The 19317-nt window shown below is 46.1% G+C and overlaps 1 protein-coding gene across 1 annotated transcript; it reads left to right on the plus strand.

Moving 5' to 3' along the window:
* The first annotated feature begins 469 nt into the window (after positions 1–469).
* Positions 470–16480, plus strand: tshz3a (teashirt zinc finger homeobox 3a). Its single transcript, XM_085167837.1, has 2 exons — positions 470–840; positions 12296–16480. Exons 1-2 carry the CDS (start codon positions 801–803, stop codon positions 15604–15606), a joined length of 3351 nt encoding a protein of 1116 aa, XP_085023963.1. The 5' UTR covers positions 470–800; the 3' UTR covers positions 15607–16480.
* The last annotated feature ends 2837 nt before the right edge of the window (positions 16481–19317 follow it).

A 19317-nucleotide genomic window follows, 5' to 3' on the forward strand; every position in this document is an offset into this window, starting at 1 on the left:
ACACACACACACACACACACACACACACACACACACACACACACACACTGGTGAATCAAAAAGCAAATCATAAGAACTTGATCAAAAGTTAAAATATCACATAGATTAATGAATTACAATGTAACAGATACACTGCAACATTGTGGCAAGAAAATTATAGTTACGTAAGTAAACAACGGGGGAAACGTGTTCTTTTAATAAATAAAGCACAACGTGTGATAAACGTTACATTCTATGATTATTCGTTAGACTGACGTGCCCAGCGGTATTACTGGAATCATTATGATAGCTGTGGTTTTGTGGCTTGTAATAATCAGCCGCCTGCGTGTAATAACCTCTGACTCGCCTGAAAACCAGAGGTAGGAGGACACTCGTGTGTGGTGTCCGCCCCTCTCTGAGAAGTAAAGAGTTAACGGAGCGGTGGGTTTGCCCATTCTCCTGCTGTGAGTGACGCGATCATCTCTCTTATCCCTCAACTTTGCCTGTTGCCAGACCAGGCAGCCGAGGTGGACGCTGGCTATCACCGCTGACATTCTTAACGCGATCGCACCAAAACAAAAAATATGCTCCCTCACCTTGTTTATGTATTTTCCCGCTGACTTCTCAGTGCATGCCCTTATTCCAGTGACGATGGTTTTTAGTTTTTCTTTTCATCGGACTCCCCGATGTTGTGCAGTCTACTACACGAAGGCGTGAATCTTTTTTGAGTAGAGGTGGATCTTCCCGGATACGGCGAGGGGGCAGCTATATGAAATAAAAAGAAGACTTCTCACGGAAATCCCCACAGATTTAAAAAAACAATGCCACGGAGGAAACAAGAAGCGCCGAAGCGCGCAGCAGGTATGTGGAGCCAAATACTATATGCGTAAAATAAGGCTCACGGTGGCAAAGCTGCGGTTCATTTGTTTTGTAAAGCTCACTTTCCAGTCACCGCATTTCCGTTTTCACTTCGGGCTTTTTTCCCCTCTCTCCAACGATGCGCTTTGTCACTCTTGGCTACTCTTGTGAGACCTAATAGAAACTATTACCAATATAAAGCTGATGTATAGTTTATATACAACATTCTGCGTTTTCGCTCTCGCTTAGAGTGGCTGGTGTGCCCCGGTCGGATGAGTCGGCTGCTGTAAACTTTCGCTTCCTATTTTTCCAAACTTGAATCCATGATAGTTTACCGCATCGAGATGTAATATAAACTGGATCTTTAAGCGTAAAACCTCTGGAAATAAGCGGCGTTTTCTTAACGAGTGCCCGAGGCGTGCCATAAGAGCGTAAGGGCTTTGTGCGCATTTGATCACAGCGCTTAACTTATTTGCACAAGCGAGAAAAAAACCTCTACCTCTGAGGTATTTCTTTTCTTGGGATAAGATAAACAATTTGAGAGCAGACAATGGGGTTTCGTGGGCTGGAAGGAGCCATAATCGACAGTTGCCATGTCTGATTTGACGGTTGATTGATTGGCTGTCATGCGGCTTTGATCTGATCCTTCCCGATTTGCATCAGAAAATCACTTCCCACCATGTGCTGCAGGCCCCTGACGTCACGTTTAAACCACTTTGAAAGGCCCTGTGTACTTTTTTACACTGGCTCTCACTCTCTCTCTCTCTCACACACACACACACACAGTTTCTATTACCGTGATGGTCAAGTGACTCACGAAAAAGTGAAGGAAGGGGGGGGGGGGGGGGGGGGGGGGACAAAGTGGTTTCACAGTGAGACATCACACACACACAAGCAGACACATACTTCCAGCAGAGAACATCACACTTCCATGTGCACATGCTCACTTCTTCACTTTGAACACACATAGGCAGACACAGTTACACACATACAGTGGGTGAAGGAGGCGGGAGGAGTGGGTTAGGGGTTGTAAAAGGAGCCGTGTGCTATGTAATGGAGGGGAGGAATGGGTTTGCTCTGTCAGACCGGGCCGTCACAACGGCTTTGTTTCATGTTTGATTTAATTGTCTCTCCCCTGACAGGCCCATTCATCAATGGCTTTAATGGTCAATCAGAGACAAGCTGAGTGAGTGCTCCCATTCTGTTTAGCCATAAGCTGGCCTGGGCTTTTATTTCATCAAAATGCCCCAGCCTAATGTACATGCTCACTGGCTCAGAGTGGCCGCGGGGAGCACATAAAGAATGACTGAAAGCTTTCTGATTTCAGATCAGCGAGAAGGATGTTTTTCTTTTTTCATCTCCTCCTCTCCTCTCCTCTCTCTTCCCTGCTACGCTGCTGTTTTCTCTGTTGACGAAAGGGAATAAAAGGCTGTAATATAGATCGTTTTGTGTTTTTAGAAAACAACTTTTTCTCCCTGAAACCAGGCTTCTTTGTTCATTCATTCATCTATTCATTTCTTCATTTTTTCATGCTCCCCTTCCACCCCTGTCAGTCAACCCGTGCAGCTGCAAGTTATAAAGTTGTCAACTGTTCAGTGGCACACAAAGGGTGATGATGAATTGATTGCAGCACAGAGCATGGTGATAGAGAGAGCAAAGAAAAGGATGACAGATGATGGGCCTTGATTAGGGACTTAGGGGGAGAGTCAGCCCACTGCAACCTTGAGACTTGCATGAAAAATCTACCCCCCCACTCCACCTCACACACACATATACACGCACACACCACCCTGCTTTGCTCTCTCTCATTGTCTCTCAAACACACTCTCGGCTTCTCCCTCTCTTTCTTTCCTGTCTGAGAGGGTTTCTCTCTCCACAGTAGAAAACTTGTTTTGCCTGCTTCATTAGCGTTGGTCCAATTAGCCGTGAGGCTGATGGAGTCCTGACAGGCCCTGTGATTGGAGATGACAAGCTCGGGGTGCCCAGCCCAATGAGGTTTGCCACCACTTTGATGTAATCAACTTGATATTACACAGAGCCGCTCGCCTTTGGTTGTGCTGTAACTCAATTTTCTGCTGCAGGTGACAAATGGGCCTGCGTACCTGGGTCAGGTCTGAGTGCTCTTAACAGCCAAGGGCAGCTGGCCACATAAACAGGCGAGCAAACACGAGAGAGCGAGACTTTCCCGGCTTTGGAAATGCAGAGCCCTTCGTGAATTTGCCACCAGCTCAGGGTCCCGAAGCTGTTGAAATGGCTTCGGAAAGTTGAAATGCTCCGTCGACTTAACAGGAAGTCGACACGGGCTTTACAACATTAGGGCGAAGACGCAGCTGTTTGCAGCTCGTGTCGGTGCGTTGTCACGCCGCCACAGCAAAATCCATCCTGCCCTTTTCGTTCTCGAAACGCTGTGCTTTGCTCGTTTGTGTAAGAGTTAGTCTGAGAGAGGGTGTGATGTAGACGGAGACGGGTGGGGAAGTCGGTCTGATTGGACAGGACTCCACAGCAACAGTTTCTTCTTTCTGCAGGGTCAGGATTACAGCTGCCAAACTGGCGGCCATCACTTATGTTTGTCTACGAGCGGGTGAGTGAGTATACACTTAAATAAGTGAGCATCTACCTTTGAATTTGTTGGGTTTGAATGTGTATGTGGTTGGACTTACTGATACTATGGACGGGAATGATAATTACAAACCACCTGCTGCGGTCAGGTTGTAATTCTCTGAACCCTTCAGGCCTAAGAAGTCTCCACTTTTTCTTCTCTTCCCACCTCTTTCTTAGCAAATCAGTTGTGCGTGTGCCAGCTAAGAAACAACAAACACAGAGTGTCGACACCAGTGAAGATACAAGCGTTTACAGCACACATTGCAGGCGCACACCCATATGTTCTGAATGGGTTGTAAAAGCACCGAGTGAAATTAAGTACGCTTTTATATCTGTCTGCCTTCCTGTTGTTTATGTGTGAAAAGCACGCCCTTTCGGAAGCAGCGGGGGACCGCGAGTTTGGACTTAATCGTCCAACCGACGAACGCAGTGCTAGCGAGGTTCAACAACAATGCGTCTCCTCAGCTGCTGTTGTCTGCAGGTGTGAGCAAGGCGAGTGTTTTGGCCTCGCCGGGCCCGTTGCTAATGAAAGTCCTGTGGCTGGATTCCGGTGAGGTTGAGTCACGTCTGTGATCTATGTGTCTGATAAGTGCATACCTAATGAGGCTGCGAGCACCAGTGAAAGGAGGAGGAGGAAGGCTGACAGAATGTTTCCCACAGGTATTGACAGACGCCTTTTTGTTTTTGCCATAGGCCTTGACTCCATAAATCCTGCCTGTGTAATGATAACAGTGCCACCCTGCCAGCAAGTGACTGAAAGAGATAGTGTAAGAGAAGAGAGAACGAGGGCAGAAGGGGGAGGAAGGGGAGGAGGAGCTGGTGGTGGAGGGGTAGAGGGGGGCGGGATGACGAGAAGAAGAGCGAGGGCGCTGAAATGGGCCTTCTCTCCTTTTTAACACGCACTTGGCAGACGTCGAGCCATTGGGTTGGGCTCTGAGAGCAAAAGAAGAGTGTAAGTGCTGTAGTAGTGTCACAAATAGAAAACCGTTAGCCGTACACTCTTCCCTTTCAGCTTTCAGTGTGCTTTCAGCCGAGGTTTTCAGCTGAGACTGCTGTCTGGGCACCGAGTCGGAGGCTTTGTAAAAATAGTCCCACTGCTGTTGTGATAGATGCAGCTGCACTGTGGCGACAATTGGGACAGGCTGGATCCTTCCAAACCCACCACCCCCTCCCAGAGGTAGAGAGCGTTAGAGAGCGTTAGAGCCTGGTGGGGATGTGTGCTGTTTTCGGGGGAAACTGAGCTGCTCCGGTCTTCAGGGGTCCTGAAACCCAATCCAGGAGGAGAATAGCCAAGCCATGCCAGAGAGCCGATTTCCTTTTCAACAGAGTCATTTATCACTGACCCACCCTTCGCTTCTGACACGCTGACGTGTGTCATTTATCAAACGGGCTTTACCAGACACACAGAGAAGGGAGGTGGATAGGGGGCAGAGGGAAAGAGAGAGTGAAAGAGGGGAAAACAAGACAGAGATTGCACCGAGAGAAACAAAGAGAAGTAGTATGAGGTGTAAAGTCAGCAGAGTTTCGCACAAAAAACAGTTGTTTGTGTGTGAGTTTGGGAGAGTTTTTCCAGGGGTGAGAGAGATTCCCTGAAACCCTTAAGGAGAAGCGTTTGGGAGGGGAGATTTTTTCGAGATGACAGAGAGGATTGAGTTACACCGAGTTGTGTTTTGATGAGTGACAGAATGTTCTTCCATGACACGTCTCTGGATGTCGAATGAAGGGGAGAAATATGCTTTGTGAGTATACAAGTCCGACAAGTGTGTTAGCGTTGTTTACTCATAATATATGCACAACGAGGACGCTCGGAGGCATTGTAGAGGTGTGTGTGCGTGTGCGCAGATGTGGCCATATGGCGCCAGTGTTTAATGCTGCGTGAGTGTGTGTGCTGCTCCCTGATGAACAGGGCTGACAGGTATCACTCATGCAGCAGCCTGGCCTTTAAATGAACCCGAGCCGCTCTGCTCTCCCGTGGCCCTAACAGGCTCTCTCCAAGATGGATGCTTCTTTAAAAATCAGATTAATGATGGATACCAGGCTTATAGTGCCATTTATCATGAAGAATATTATTTAGGCCGGCCGTGTATGGCTGTAACTGGAGAGCCAGGACAAGAAGAAGCAGGGTGGAAAGCCTTAGACAGACACTCACTGCGTGATGGATGGCTGAGCGCTCTCTCTGAGTGTTACTAGACACCAGTGCCGCTGCAGTAAGCCATAATCAGATAGCCCAGGGATGTTTATCCCGCAACTACACTACCCAGATTGCCTTGCCTGAAGGGTTGCTTTATGAAAGGCATAGTCTGTCATTTTTATCATCTTTAAAAAAGTTAGTTGAATCGCAAAAAACTCTCCAGACGTAAAAGGGCAGGTAGAAGCTACTATAGAGTTTATTGCAATTATGCCTTACACAGCAATCCATTGGATCCTTTATAACCCAGTGTAATGATTACCCAGAAATTTCCATTTAGTTTTGCCCAGAAGAGTCCCCAGACCCACATCGTTCCCCAACAATCGTGAAAAGTGGAGCCAGCTCTGCTGGTGCTGCTGCGGCAGAAAACTGGGAAACACATTTTTGTTTTTGTCCTCTTCATGCTGCCTTCTCTCTGTGTCCTACCTCCTCCTCCTACACACTCCTGTGATTTATGGTGGCCATCCATCTTCGGGCTGCGTCCATCACCTCCTCGTTGCTAGGCGATCACGGCAGCAGCTGTGTGTTTTGAGAGGGGTTCGGTCATCCCACTCCCCAGTCCTGATTTTATACCCTTCACCTTGTGCTCTGACCCAAAGTTTCGACTTTTAACATCAAAAACAAACAAAAAGGCAACCCCAGAGGCTGTCCTTTAGGTTCGGTTTAGGCTCGCACTCTTCGGGTCTTCATTTTGACTAAAACAACTGGATCTCAGTCAGTCAGTTTTTTCTGTCCAGTCGTGTAAATATTTCACTCAAGCTACTTGTAATGAGAAAAAAACCCTACATACTTGTCTCCCTTGCTGTGGCACCGCCACGATATCACTTTGAGAGTGACAACTTACTTCACGTAGCACAGAAAACGAGGGCAGATTGGACCAGTCCAGTTTAATCCAGTTATGAAAACACTAGGAGCTGAAAATAAATACGAACATCAAAATGATTAACTAAGCTAGCCATTGCAAACTGTTTACTGCATGCTGTCTTGCAATGCAACGACATGAACGACTTATAGGCACGAGTCCTGGTGCGTGGAATTACATTCACAGATAATTGTGTTTATGTTTGCTACAGGTTCAGGTGCACATATGCATGCCTCCACTAGAAAGTATTTCAGATTGCGCAAACTAGAATGTCAGAAAGTCTAAACTAAAATAGTCCCAGTATTTGAAGCTGGCTCATATCCTTACTTGAGCTTTAGTCCGGCTTTCAGGCTGCTGTCTTTCTGTTTTGCCCCATTCACACAGCCCAGTGACTTTTTAACAACGTTGTTATATGAGGCCTAAACAGTTCAAGGAATGTAGGAATGAGCAGCAGTTCTGCTTCACGAAACTTTGCTTGAGAGCTGCTCAAGTAAGGCGTATATAAAAAATGATGGAAAGAATGAGGGAAGATGTGGAATAGTTGAAGGAAGTTTGACTGACTACGTATCATCAGACGAGACAGGCTTGATGTGCACATCAGACTGGAACATCACCTTCCTCTGGAGCCTCAGTCCTTATTACTGCCTTTTATTTCCGTGCCTGTGGAAGTAGTTTGTGTGTATTTTTTTTTTTCTTCTGTAAAATTTTATCACCTATTGCTCTGAAATAGGACTTTATGGCTTCGGTTAACTTATAGTATTCAATATTAGATGGAGGTTATAGTAAGAAACAGGATGAGGTCTCATTCTAGATAAACTAGATGAAGTTTCGGGTCTTGTAGGTCTGTATTTGCAGCTGGCAGCTTTGAAGTCCAGTTATAACACAACAAGCAGCTGAGGGTTGACTCTATTCACTTTCTCTCTCCCTCCTCTTACCATGTGCATTGACAAGGTTCAGCCCTAAGCTTTGCCTGGGGCCAGAATGATCTCTCTGTTTTTCCCATCTCCCATATCACACATCCTCCACTACAATCGGCGGACACAATGTATTCACAATGCCATCAGGGGGTAGAGAACACACACAAATAAAAAATGACAAAGACATCCACGATTGCCTGTAACGCGATAGCTCGCATAAGCACAACGAGGCAGCAAAGCAATGTATTAAAAACCTACAAAAAGAGAGCAGCGCAAGACAGTCTTCTGCGGTCATATCTGAAAAAGCGACTTATGTCAGAGCTTGTTAATTTTTAAAATAATCACACATCACCTGTTTCGTTTTTTTTTCTCATGGGACTTTCAGCCAGCTTGTGAGGATCAAAGGGAAAAGAGTAAGAGAACTAAGTTTGATTGAGTGTGTTACTTTGACAAATGTGTACAAGAGAAAGGCATTTTAGGTATGTTCCTGATCTGCTGCTATTTTGACAGAATGGGGCTGTTTTAGACTAAATTATTCTAATCTATTAGAGAGGTTTAGATCGCTGCGAAACTTGAGTAAGAAGCAGTGGTTTGTAGGGGTTTTTTGAAGGTTACTTCCTGTTCTTTAATGTGCTTTCCTGTTGGTAAGAGCCCCCCGCTGAGGGCTCGTGTTGGTTTAAGGATGTCAAGTTCCAGCTAAAATATTGTACACATGTCGAGACACACACGCCGTGTTTTCATACAGATTAACCCTCTCCTTGCAGAGCTTCGCTTTCTTGTGTTGGAAGCTACTTTTAGCCTTTTGTTGTAGCCTTTTGATTACCACTGCAGAACTTTTCTTTTACAGTAAACTATTAGAGACCACTCATGCTTCCTGCTCCCTCCCTGGAGCCCGGTTGTGTCTTTGTGCACTGAAGGTGATCTAACCATAAAACCCACACAGACAATGCTCCTTCGGCAGTATTAATTTCCATTTTATTTTCCCAAGAATGTAAAGATTATGTCTTACTTCTCTTTTCTAAGTAATTCTATATAATGTACACGCTGGATTTACACTCAATACATTCGTTTGTGGCGTAGCTAAAAACATTTTACAGATTGTTACTAATAGCAGTAGTTTTGCACAATAATTTTAGGAAAAGAAATGAAGATGCGGTGCTTTTGTTCTGCAATTTACAGCCATCTGTTATACAGGCGGCGCCTGTTTTAGTGCGGAAAAAGCCGACAAATAAAATATCGTGCTCGTGACGACCGCGTAAAGGACTCTCCTACGATGCCTCTAGCAAGGTTGTGTTCTTGACGAGGCAGTCATTTGAGTATAAGGGTCAGACACAGGTAGAGATTTTAATGACACATCCTGTTTACCCTGCTCGTGTTGGGTGTGATCCGGCTCCCAGACTGTTTCCCCAGCTGTGAAAACCAGATCACAGACACTCCCTTTGGTCATCAAGGGGGCAACTTAAGAAAGGGGTCTAGAAGAATTTGTAGCTCGATGGAAACCTATTTGTGCGTTCCTCAAATTTACATTTGCTAATAAATACGTAATTACGCAGGCTACTGAGTGTTTCTCCCTTTTGCAAATGTAAAATTACATAGTTTTTGGTTTTCAGGAACACGCGCCGTATTTTCCTTATGCATACAAAAACTGTTTAAAGCGTAGCGTCAAAAACAATGTTTTCAACTGCACTCGAGGAGAAAAAACCCAAAGGACAGAAGGAAAGAGACAGACAGAAAGCGACACTTAAAGCCTCAGCTTTAGAGGCAGCCACAGCACCTTCCTGCTTAATCACCCCCCTGTCCCTGCCCTCTCTGTTGTTCCTGATCGTCAGAGCAGCACTGCAGTATTTCTATCAGATGATCTCTCCCTCCTCGTCTGCGGCCCTTATGTTTATGAAAATGATACTCCACAGGAATGCCTCCTGCATGCCAAGATGTCACTGTCTTTCCTCATCGCTTGCATCTACATGCGTGTACAAGTGTGTGTTTGTGTTTGTTGAGGGGGGGGGGGGGGGGTGTCATAACCGACTGAGTAGCTGTGTTTGTAATTATGCACGAGCGTATTTGAGGTTGTGCATTTTTACATCAGGTGAAACGTGTGTTTCGGCTCGCGACAGTTAGATTTTCTGCAGTTTGTGTGTTTGTGCGAAGTCGTTATTGCTATTTCTGTGCGAGCTGTGACTGAGATGTTGAGCGTGTGAATGTGCACCTCCTACCCCTCTTAACCCCTCCACCCCATTTCCCCTCCCTAAAGGAATCATTCATAGAACCTAATGATTCTTGTCTTTCCCCCACATGGCTTCAGCTCAGTTTATCATTACATGAACACACACGCAATCTCCTTTTTTTTTTTCTCTCTGCTTCTCACACCAACGCACACACTAGGAAAATTCATACATTGGTCTTACACCATATGCTCAGATATTAGTTAAGACTGCATCCAGGAGTATTGTTGTATTCATAATATTCATAATTTATTCTAAGGGAGCCTCTATACTCCCATCACCTTTTATTAGCTTGATAAATCACCTCTGTTGTCAGTCAAGGCAGGGAGAATAATTGGATGTGGTTGTCGCCCTGTGTGATGGATTATCAGTCATTGGGGATTAAATTAACAGATAGTGCTCAGACATAATGGTTTTTGTTTTGCATTTTAAATTGCCTGGGAGCATGGTTTGACTCTATAGGTTTTTATAGCCGGTCCTTTTGGACTTCACTCCCCCTTTCAGTGCTTTCTAGGCTTAATGACAAATGAACAATAAACCATAGGACTGGAGCTCTGTTAGTACAAAATGTAAAACATTTACTACCAGGTTAAGAAATAGACAGGGACCTGGCAAAGCTTACGAATGCAATGGCGGGATGTAGATATAGAATTTATTCAAGCAACAGTTTGTTGAAATATCCAGACAATGCGAAGAAATGCTGGGAATGCTTTTGTGTTGAAGGATGAGAAAGGCGACGTGACGATTCAGTCGAGAGATGCAGCTAGTCGACACATAAATGTGGTAACTACCTCATTCTGGCTGGTTTTAGTCGTTTAAATTAGAATCAGACATGACCTTACAAAAGCAAAAGAAAAGATGTGGAAGTCACTTCAGCACTGGTTGTACAGAGATATCTCTCTTGCATGTTTTCCTGAGGGTGAGCAATTTACCTCCTCGCCCACTTCACCAGCCTCCCAGACCCCTCCCTCCCCTTCAACGTCCACATTATCATAATTGTGTCCAGAACATGAGGGGCCGGGGAAGTGATCATGTCATTTTATTTACACCCTGCTTGGCCCTTTTTACAAGCGACATGCCACTGACTGCCAAGCGGACTGGGGCCCAACGACATCTTTTGATCAGGGCTGTCGGGGCCTATCAGCGGAGAATGGCAGGTAATGGATACCCAGTGACAAACCAAATCTCCGGGAGGACGAAGAGTGGGCCGCACCTGCCAGGTCTCCATTAGGCTGGCCTCTCAGTTGGGCTGCCTGCTGACTGTGCCCCCAGGGCCCAAATCAGACCAGCGCCAGCCGCATGGCTGCCTAGAGATTGGCTGTTAGCACTGGAAATGAGAGTTATTTCAGCTATGACATTTTTGTTTAGACTGGATGTGAGTGCATGGGGAGGTGGGGGGAATGAAGGATTTAGTCACAGCGCTCGTGTGTGTGTATCTGTTTGTGTCCACACACATAGACTCGACTGTGCGTGAGTGCTCAAACCGTTTAGCCTATACCTAAAGGTTCTTGCCGTAGTATTTGTCTTGGTTTACAACATTGTCCAAATGGCCTCAGACCTGTCCACAGGCCATCCACTATTTTCTGAGAGTATTTGTTTTTCCTTAAGTTGAGCGGTTTTGTGAGTGAGGTGGTCAGGAAGCGAGGGAGCAGGGGGCTCGGTGACACTGCGGAAAAGGGGGCGTGTGCTGGGCGAGTCGGCGCTAGGTGGGTAGGCTCGTCATCACGAAAGACATAGGGGGGATGCGGTGCACACACACCAACGCACGTAGACTCATCGGTCTCTGCGTGAGCTGTAGAAGCCACCATGCAAAGTGACAGGTCACTTATGCATCGCCATCGTGTCAGCCGTCCTCAGTCTCGCCTCGTTCTCTTTATCCCCGCTTCCTTTGATTTTAATTATAGAATTCTTTGTTTTAAAAATGTCTTATATGTGATATTTAACACTCTTTGGGTCTTTGGCTGTATAGTTTGAACAAGGAGTAGTGATTATCTGTCATATCAAAAAAAAACTAGTGAACTTACTTCAGCGCAGATGAAACTGTGTGGCGTCTATCCAACATATCTGCATTTCATCAACAAAATTTTGACATCCCTTTCTTGAAATTCTTGAAGACATGCTCTTTGCCTGTGCGCGTGTGTGTGTCAGTATGTATGTGTGTGTAATCAGAGAAGAGGCAGATGAAGAGGCGTCAGACATATTAACTGACAGATGGAGGTTGATCCAACTCATTTATTACCCCAGAGGAGAATGCCACAGTGAGATTGGGCTTCATTAATTTCAGATTTAGTTTTCATTTCAAGCTGTTGCGCCCTGAGATAAATAAAATGGTGCATTATGTTTTTGCCAAGATATTTCTTTTTTGTTTTCCTCCAATAGAAGGAGTGAAAAGAGGGGAGGCATAAGTTCCGTGTGGCTGGGGTAGTATATAAATACAGGCTCGCCTAGAGGAAAATAACACCTCAACGGTTGATGAGGTGAAATGGGATGACTGTAATTTCTCAGCTCAGCTTTAAAGGCTCCCACACAGATGGCTCATTTATCCCTGGGAGTCCTCGGGCACACATAGCAGGGAAACTTTTTCTCCAGTTATTCTAACATAGCGTGTTCACTCCCTGCAATTTAACTCATCTCTTTCCTTCTCTCTTTGTCTTGGTTCTCCTCGCAGCTTATTCTCCCGACGAGCTGACAGAGCACCATGCGGAGGATGAGGAAGCAGAAGCGGACGACCTGCCCTCAACCCCTCAGGACGACCTTCCCATGAAAGATGAGTTCGTGGAGCAAAGTGTAGAGACTGCCAAGGAGCAGCCATGTGACCAGGAATCAGCTGAGACCACAGAGCTCTCAGGACAAGAGATGGACAGTGAGTCACATGTGAGCGAGACTAGTGACCGTCTTTCAGACTTCGAGAGCCCCTCCAGAAAAGTTGAGGGGAGCGTTGTCGCAGCATCTATAAATGCTGACAGCAAGACGCCTCCCATAGGCATGGACACGTTAGAACAAATGAAGGCTATCTACTCCAGCTTTCTCACCAGCCCCTTGTGGTCACCACTAAATTTTAACTCCACCCCTCTACCGGCGCAGTCTTCGACTTCTGCAGAGAAACCAGCTCGCAGTAACAGCACCAGTAGCAGTAGTAGCTGTAGCAGTGGTAGCTATGACTGGCACCAAACTGCAGTGGCAAAGACACTACAGCAGCATCCTCCACAGAGCCGTCACCCCGCTCAGTCAGAGCCCAGCCTCTTTAGTACAGTCCAACTCCACAGGCAAAACCCAAAGCTGTTTGGCTCAATCTTTACCGGGGCCAGTAAATTCCGTTGTAAGGGCTGTAGCGCTGCTTATGACACTCTGGTGGAGCTGACAGTTCACATGAATGATACAGGCCACTACCGCGATGACAACCAGGACAAGGCAGGCAGTGGCGCAAAGCGCTGGTCTAAACCACGTAAGCGGTCCCTGTTGGAGATGGAGGGAAAAGAGGATGCCCAGAAAGTTTTGAAATGCATGTATTGTGGCCATTCCTTTGAATCCCTCCAGGACCTCAGTGTCCACATGATCAAGACCAAACACTACCAGAAAGTGCCTTTGAAGGAGCCCATGGCCCCTGTGGCAGCCAAAATCATGTCTTCAAAGAAGCGGGGGCTTGTGGGGTTAGACCTCAGTGCTACACCGCGCTCTAGAGAAGGAACCCCTAAAGCTAAACACCTACAAGGAGAACTTAGTGAATCCTTACAGAAACCTTCCTCCAGCCCATACACGCCCCCAAATAACCGCTACGGACACCAGAATGGTGCTAGCTATGCTTGGCAATTTGAATCCAACAAATTTCAGATCCTCAAGTGCATGGAGTGTGGGAGTTCCCATAATACACTCCAAGAGCTGAGGACCCACATGATGGTGACAGGACACTTCCTGAGGGTGACCAGCTCTGTGGGAAAGAGAATCAAAACACTTCCCGAGGCTACCTCCCCCAATCCCGGGAGAGTTACCACACCTACAGAACAGAGGGTCCAGTCTGTACCTCTTGCACCCTCTACCTTCTCCCCTCCGCCTCTTCAAACTCAACTTACGACAACTCCCCCGGCCACCTCCCCTCCCCTCAAAGAGATCAAGAAAGAGGAGGTTGAGGAGGAATGCACTAAGCAGGAGGCCATAGGAAATGAAAAGCAAGTTGCAGTTACTGTTAGTAAGGAGGAAGATACTGAGAGGGAGGAAAAATACGACATTTCGAAATATAACTACCTTACCGAAGACGACCTGAAGGAAAGCCCCAAAGGGGGATTGGATATTCTGAAATCACTGGAAAACACTGTGACATCAGCCATCAATAAGGCACAGAGTGGCAATCCAAGCTGGGGAGGCTATCCTAGCATCCATGCTGCCTACCAGTTCCCCAGTGCCCTTAAGCAAGGAAGCATGGAAAAGAATTCACAAATGAAGTTCTTGTTCAACGGAGGCGATGGAGCGCCGTCCTCCCTTGCCAAGAACCAGCCCCTCATTTCCCCACCACTTAGTCAGTCATCACTTTTTCCCAGCAACAACTTTCAGGCAATGGAAGACTTAGTGAAAAAAGTGACTGAGAAAGTAGCAAAAGTAGAACAAAGAGTTAAGCAGTTATCTCCAAAGAGGGAGAACCAATTCTCCCCCTGCAGCAGCGAGGCTGGAGAATCCCACAAGGGAGGGGAGGCAGACTCACCTCGGGAATGGAGGGAAGTTACCCCAACCAATAGCGACAGGGGAAGCCATGGTGACAGAACATCTCCAGCAACCGAACCCAAGAGAGAAGCAGCGGCGAAATCCCCGCTCGCCTCTGCACTGAGATGCAGCACCGCCATTATCACTGGTCACACTCCTCCAGAGCAGCCCTTTGTCAACCCTCTAAGTGCTCTTCAGTCAGTAATGAACATTCACTTGGGGAAAGCAGCCAAGCCCTCTTTGCCAAACCAAGATCCCTTGAGTCTCCTCTCTAGGCTCAGCCAGAGCATGGCTGAGAAGGCCGCTGTGGCTGCTCCTCCATCACAGACCAAAAAGCAAAGTGTAGCTAATAACAATAGCTTTTGCCAGCCAAATGATGACCAACCCATGGACCTTACAAAAGGGAAAAGCGATCGAGGGGACTCTGTAAACTCAGCTCCTCTAACGCCCTCATCCACGGCCTCCTCAGTCTCTCCCATCTCTCTCGTTACTCCTGCAAAGCTAACAGTGGTCTCTCCATACACATCCAGCAGCCCCCTACACGAAAATGCATTGTCGGATATCTCAGACATGCTGAGAAACCTTACACAGTCCCACCATGTCACAAAGTCGGCGTCACGCCCACGTGTGACGGATAAAACTGAAGTTGTGGGCTCTACCCACGACGATGACGACGTGTCCCTGCATGGCCACAAACGAAAGGGTCGTCACTCCAACTGGAACCCACAGCACCTCCTTCTTCTGCAGGCCCAGTTTGCCTCGAGCTTGAGGCAGACGTCAGAGGGGAAATATATCATTAATGACCTCAGCCCACAAGAACGAATGCACATATCTCGTTTCACGGGTCTCTCCATGACCACCATCAGCCACTGGCTGGCCAACGTGAAGTACCAGCTACGGAGAACGGGCAGAACGAAGTTCCTGAAGAACCTAGATTCCGGTCAACCTATATTCTTCTGCAGTGACTGTGCCTCGCAGATTCGAACCCCAGCAGCTTACGTATGCCACCTGGAAGCCCACTTGGGGTTCAGAATCAGGGACCTGGCCAAACTGTCTCCCAAACAGACTGTCAGGGACTCTCAGACTGAGAAAGTAGCGCCCCTGGAGTCCTTTCTTCCTCCACAGTCGCAAGATGACTGCAGTAGTAACGGGGGAGTTTATCGCTGCCAGCTCTGTGTCCGTAAGTTTGCCACTAAGCATGCCATCAAGCTTCACCTCAGCAAGAGCCACGGGAAGTCTCCAGAGGACCATCTGCTATACGTGTGTGAGACGGAGAAATGTTAAAGCCCTCTTAGCAGTAGAAATACTGTAAAACATATGTAGAATGACAGACTGTTAAAAAAGATAAAATGAAAAACAAAATATTCGAAAAGTGTGGTAATGCACAAAGTTGCCATGAACTACTGTTAAAAATTTCAGCACAAGGTGTTTACATCTATTCAGCCTATACACATTTCTGATTTCTCTGTATTTCAAAAGACATTTATTTCACTTTAAAATATACTGTAGGTCAAAGCTCCCTCAGTCCGTGTTCACGTTTGTGGGACGGATTGTTTCACGATTATTTCGGTGAATCTTTTGACTCGAGAGTCAACTATTGACTTGAAATGTACTAATTTTATTGTATTTATTTTGTATTTTTGTGAGTTTGCTTTCGATTTGCTGGTAGACTGCATGTTATACTGTTACATTTGTACAGTCCTATCCTGTCTAGATTTTAAAATGCCCTTCCAAACTGGTCATCAACACATTAAAACAGCCAAATGCCTGGGAAAGCTCCTTTAAAGAATCTGCCAAACAGCAGAAGTTCATTGCTTGTTTTATAGTTTTCTCTGTGCGGTCTTGTTTTTTGCTGATTGTAAAAGCTGCCTTGTTCTTTATCACTGATTAAGGGGCACTAAAATCCAGGTCTGTGTAAAAATGTACATATAGTGTGTAAGCTTATGATTTGCTGTTTAAATTATGCATACTTGTTATATTTCCTAATTTAAGAGGACTATGACTATCCACTGGTGCAGAGCCTTTGAAGAAGATTAAAAAGGACACTGTTTTGCACAATAGTTTTATAAATGTTATTTGATAAAAAAAAACAAACCAATACAGATATGTTAATGCCTTGTGCTTCTATGATTAAATCAAATTAATTGCTGCAAAAATACATTGTGTTCTTTTATATTTGTTGATCGGGGTGGATTTAAATGAAGACAAACATCACAGCATTGGCCGAATGTTGCCGAAAAAAGAGAACCTCAGCCCTCCCCTCTTTTGTCCCACTTTGAGTAAGCCTTTACAAATCAGCTGCTCGCCAGGCTACATCTGCAGATGCACTAAACAGAACTTTAAAACTCAACGTTTTCCAGTGCAGTTGTCTCCACGACCACGATTTGTCAAGTTGTTCGCGGCGATTTCTATGTTGTTGCGTTGTTGTGGAGCGGACTGTAGAGGTGCAAGCGGTGCCACTGCCTGCAAGGCGTCTGGCAGGTGGTGTGTGCTGCATGTAAACCACCAGATGTTTCTGAAACGAGCCACTGGAGGAGGAGGAGGAGGCAGGCGAGCTGCAACAGCAGGCAGAGTGGGCTGATTACCACGGGGGCTTGGATGCCATCAGGAGCCCTGGGCATAGACAGCAGATCTGGCACACACCTGGACTCCAAGACTGTCCCTTGAAAAAAATAAAGCAGATCCTATATACGCACACTGAGACAAGTTGACAGTGGTGCAGAATGCACAGACAGGTGCTATTCCCTCAAAGCAGGCTTTTGGATCTAACAATATTACTGGCAGGTGTTGATGCTATCCGAGTAGTCACAATTCAGGCTCAGTGCCATATAATGAGTGTGTTTTTTGTTTTTTTAATATTTTTCAGCAGGCTTGATGGAGGCACACACACACACACGCATGCACACACTCGAACGGTCATATTTACTCTTTCAATTTTTGACCAGCTACCTTAGCCTCACTCGAAGACGCCCGGGGACATCATGTTCTTTGTGTTTGATGTTCCCACCTTTGCTTGTCATGACTGACTGACTAAGTGACTCAGGGCTGGGGAAGTTATATGGTTACTATGACGACGGCCATTTGCCCAGCCTCTAACCCCGCTCGTTCACTCAGCAGAGGACAGCTCGAGTGCAGCACACCCATTTACTCTCTTAAATCTCATCATCTCGCTTCAGTTCCTCCCACCCGGGAACAGATTAATTAACACACACACACTGTGTCCTGACCCCGTCTTCTCACACAAACTCATTACCGCCTCAGACTTGCTCCCAGCCCTCCGACGTTTAGGATACATTGGTGAAACGTTGTGGGAGAACCCAGCGATGACTCACATCTGACAAGCAGAATAAAGCCCTTAACAAAGGATGATAATTGAAAGATGGGATTCGGGCCGGTAGCCATTGATAATGCAAATGAAAAAGGCTGAGCGCCCTTATTGAATATCTTGTGAGTTTCCAGAGCTCACCGAGTCCTCGCAGATATAAAATTACCTCTCAGACGTGATCAATTTTTTTCCGCCACTGTATGTGTTGATAACGCTTTGGGCTTAGTGATGGACTTGGGGTGAGGATGGTTGGGGACATTAATGAGATGGTTGACACTTTGGGGGTTAATGAGGGGCTGGAGGGAGAAGGCTAAATGATTGGACTTCTGCTTGAATGAGCATTATAGTGGCTGCTGGAGAGCAATGTAGAAGGAGCAGCTTTACTAAAGCCAATTATTTAGAATGAAGAACACAAACCTCCTCTCAGTTGTATTTTTCTGCAATAATAAAGAGGAGATTAGATGTGTTATCCATTGTTCTTTTGTCTTGACTTTCCTTGAGGGTTGGGTAGTTACAGACGCCGATGCGCCTCGATGCTCCTAAAACAAAGTCAGCAGTGAAGGGGGAAGGAAGGAGGCGGACAGGACAGGGATAGGATAGGAGGACAATGAGTCCCCCCACTCCTCCACTCCACAGATCTCCCATCAGCTCTTGTCATCCCTCTAATGAATATCAGTTAAATTGCTCTGTGGATCTGAGGAGTTTGGATGTCAATGTGATTTGTGTGAGTGTGGCGGATGGAGGGGCCCAGACTAATGAAAGGCGAGCCTAGCCTGACAGAGTGATGAGCATCAAGACCATCAGACCAATCACACAAGAGTGGCTGACAGTGCCAGCAGACAGACAGCTGAGAAGGAGAAACTATGTATTTAGGAAAACAAAATGGCTGCCAAAATAGTGGTGGATGTCTTTAGAGCACAGTGATATAGATCACTCCTGTCGCAGTGTGCACGAACAGCTAAGCTGATCCAGGCCACGATGTTACGTGCAAGTATGTTTCTGGAAATTCGTAAATTGCAATTTCTGTAGGGAAAAAAAGCGGCCTTCTTCGTGTTCACTTTAATCCAAGAAAATATTAAAATATCAACAGGTCATGGAAATAAAATTATTAAAAGGACAAAAAAATAAATAAATAAATAAAAAAATCACTAGGTTTAAATCTGGGACTCCCACCATTTGACCTTAGAACTGAAGAAGCTTCTCGGATGAGAGGTGAAATGTCTTCAAGTAACTTAAAGAAGTCCAGACGCTTTTCTTTGCAAGCTCCTTTGACTACGATGACCTGGATGACTGAGAACCTTCACAGAAAGACAAAAAAAATAGTTTTTGTCTAGGTTTGTCTTGGCCTGACATCACGTGTGATGTTGCTGGCTACAATCAGCTCCCCACCCCATCGTCTCCTCGCGTGATGAGACGGAAGACAATGTACGAAGTGTTGCCAATTCAAATAGCCTCCACACCAAAGATGATACAATGTCTTCTGACAGCAGCACAGGAGTCATGGGTTGAGTTGGCTTCACCTTGGACCCCTAATCCGTGTCGCTAATGTATGGGAGGAGTCGCACGCGTCTGCGACAAGCGATATAGAGGTCATGGCCCGCCAACATTTGTGCAAAAAGGAACTGTTTTCATATTAAGAAAGTCGCCGTGTATAACAGGTTTGAGTTATC

The sequence above is a fragment of the Neolamprologus multifasciatus genome, chromosome 7 (genome assembly GCF_963576455.1).
Source record: "Neolamprologus multifasciatus chromosome 7, fNeoMul1.2, whole genome shotgun sequence".
NCBI lineage: Eukaryota > Metazoa > Chordata > Actinopteri > Cichliformes > Cichlidae > Neolamprologus > Neolamprologus multifasciatus.

Bases quoted from the DNA above. Each gene is read 5' to 3' on its own strand.
- tshz3a (XM_085167837.1), top strand. From the start codon at position 801: ATGCCACGGAGGAAACAAGAAGCGCCGAAGCGCGCAGCAG. The intron at 841-12,295 runs GTATGTGGAGCC...TTCTCCTCGCAG, and splicing joins AGCGCCGAAGCGCGCAGCAG to CTTATTCTCCCGACGAGCTG.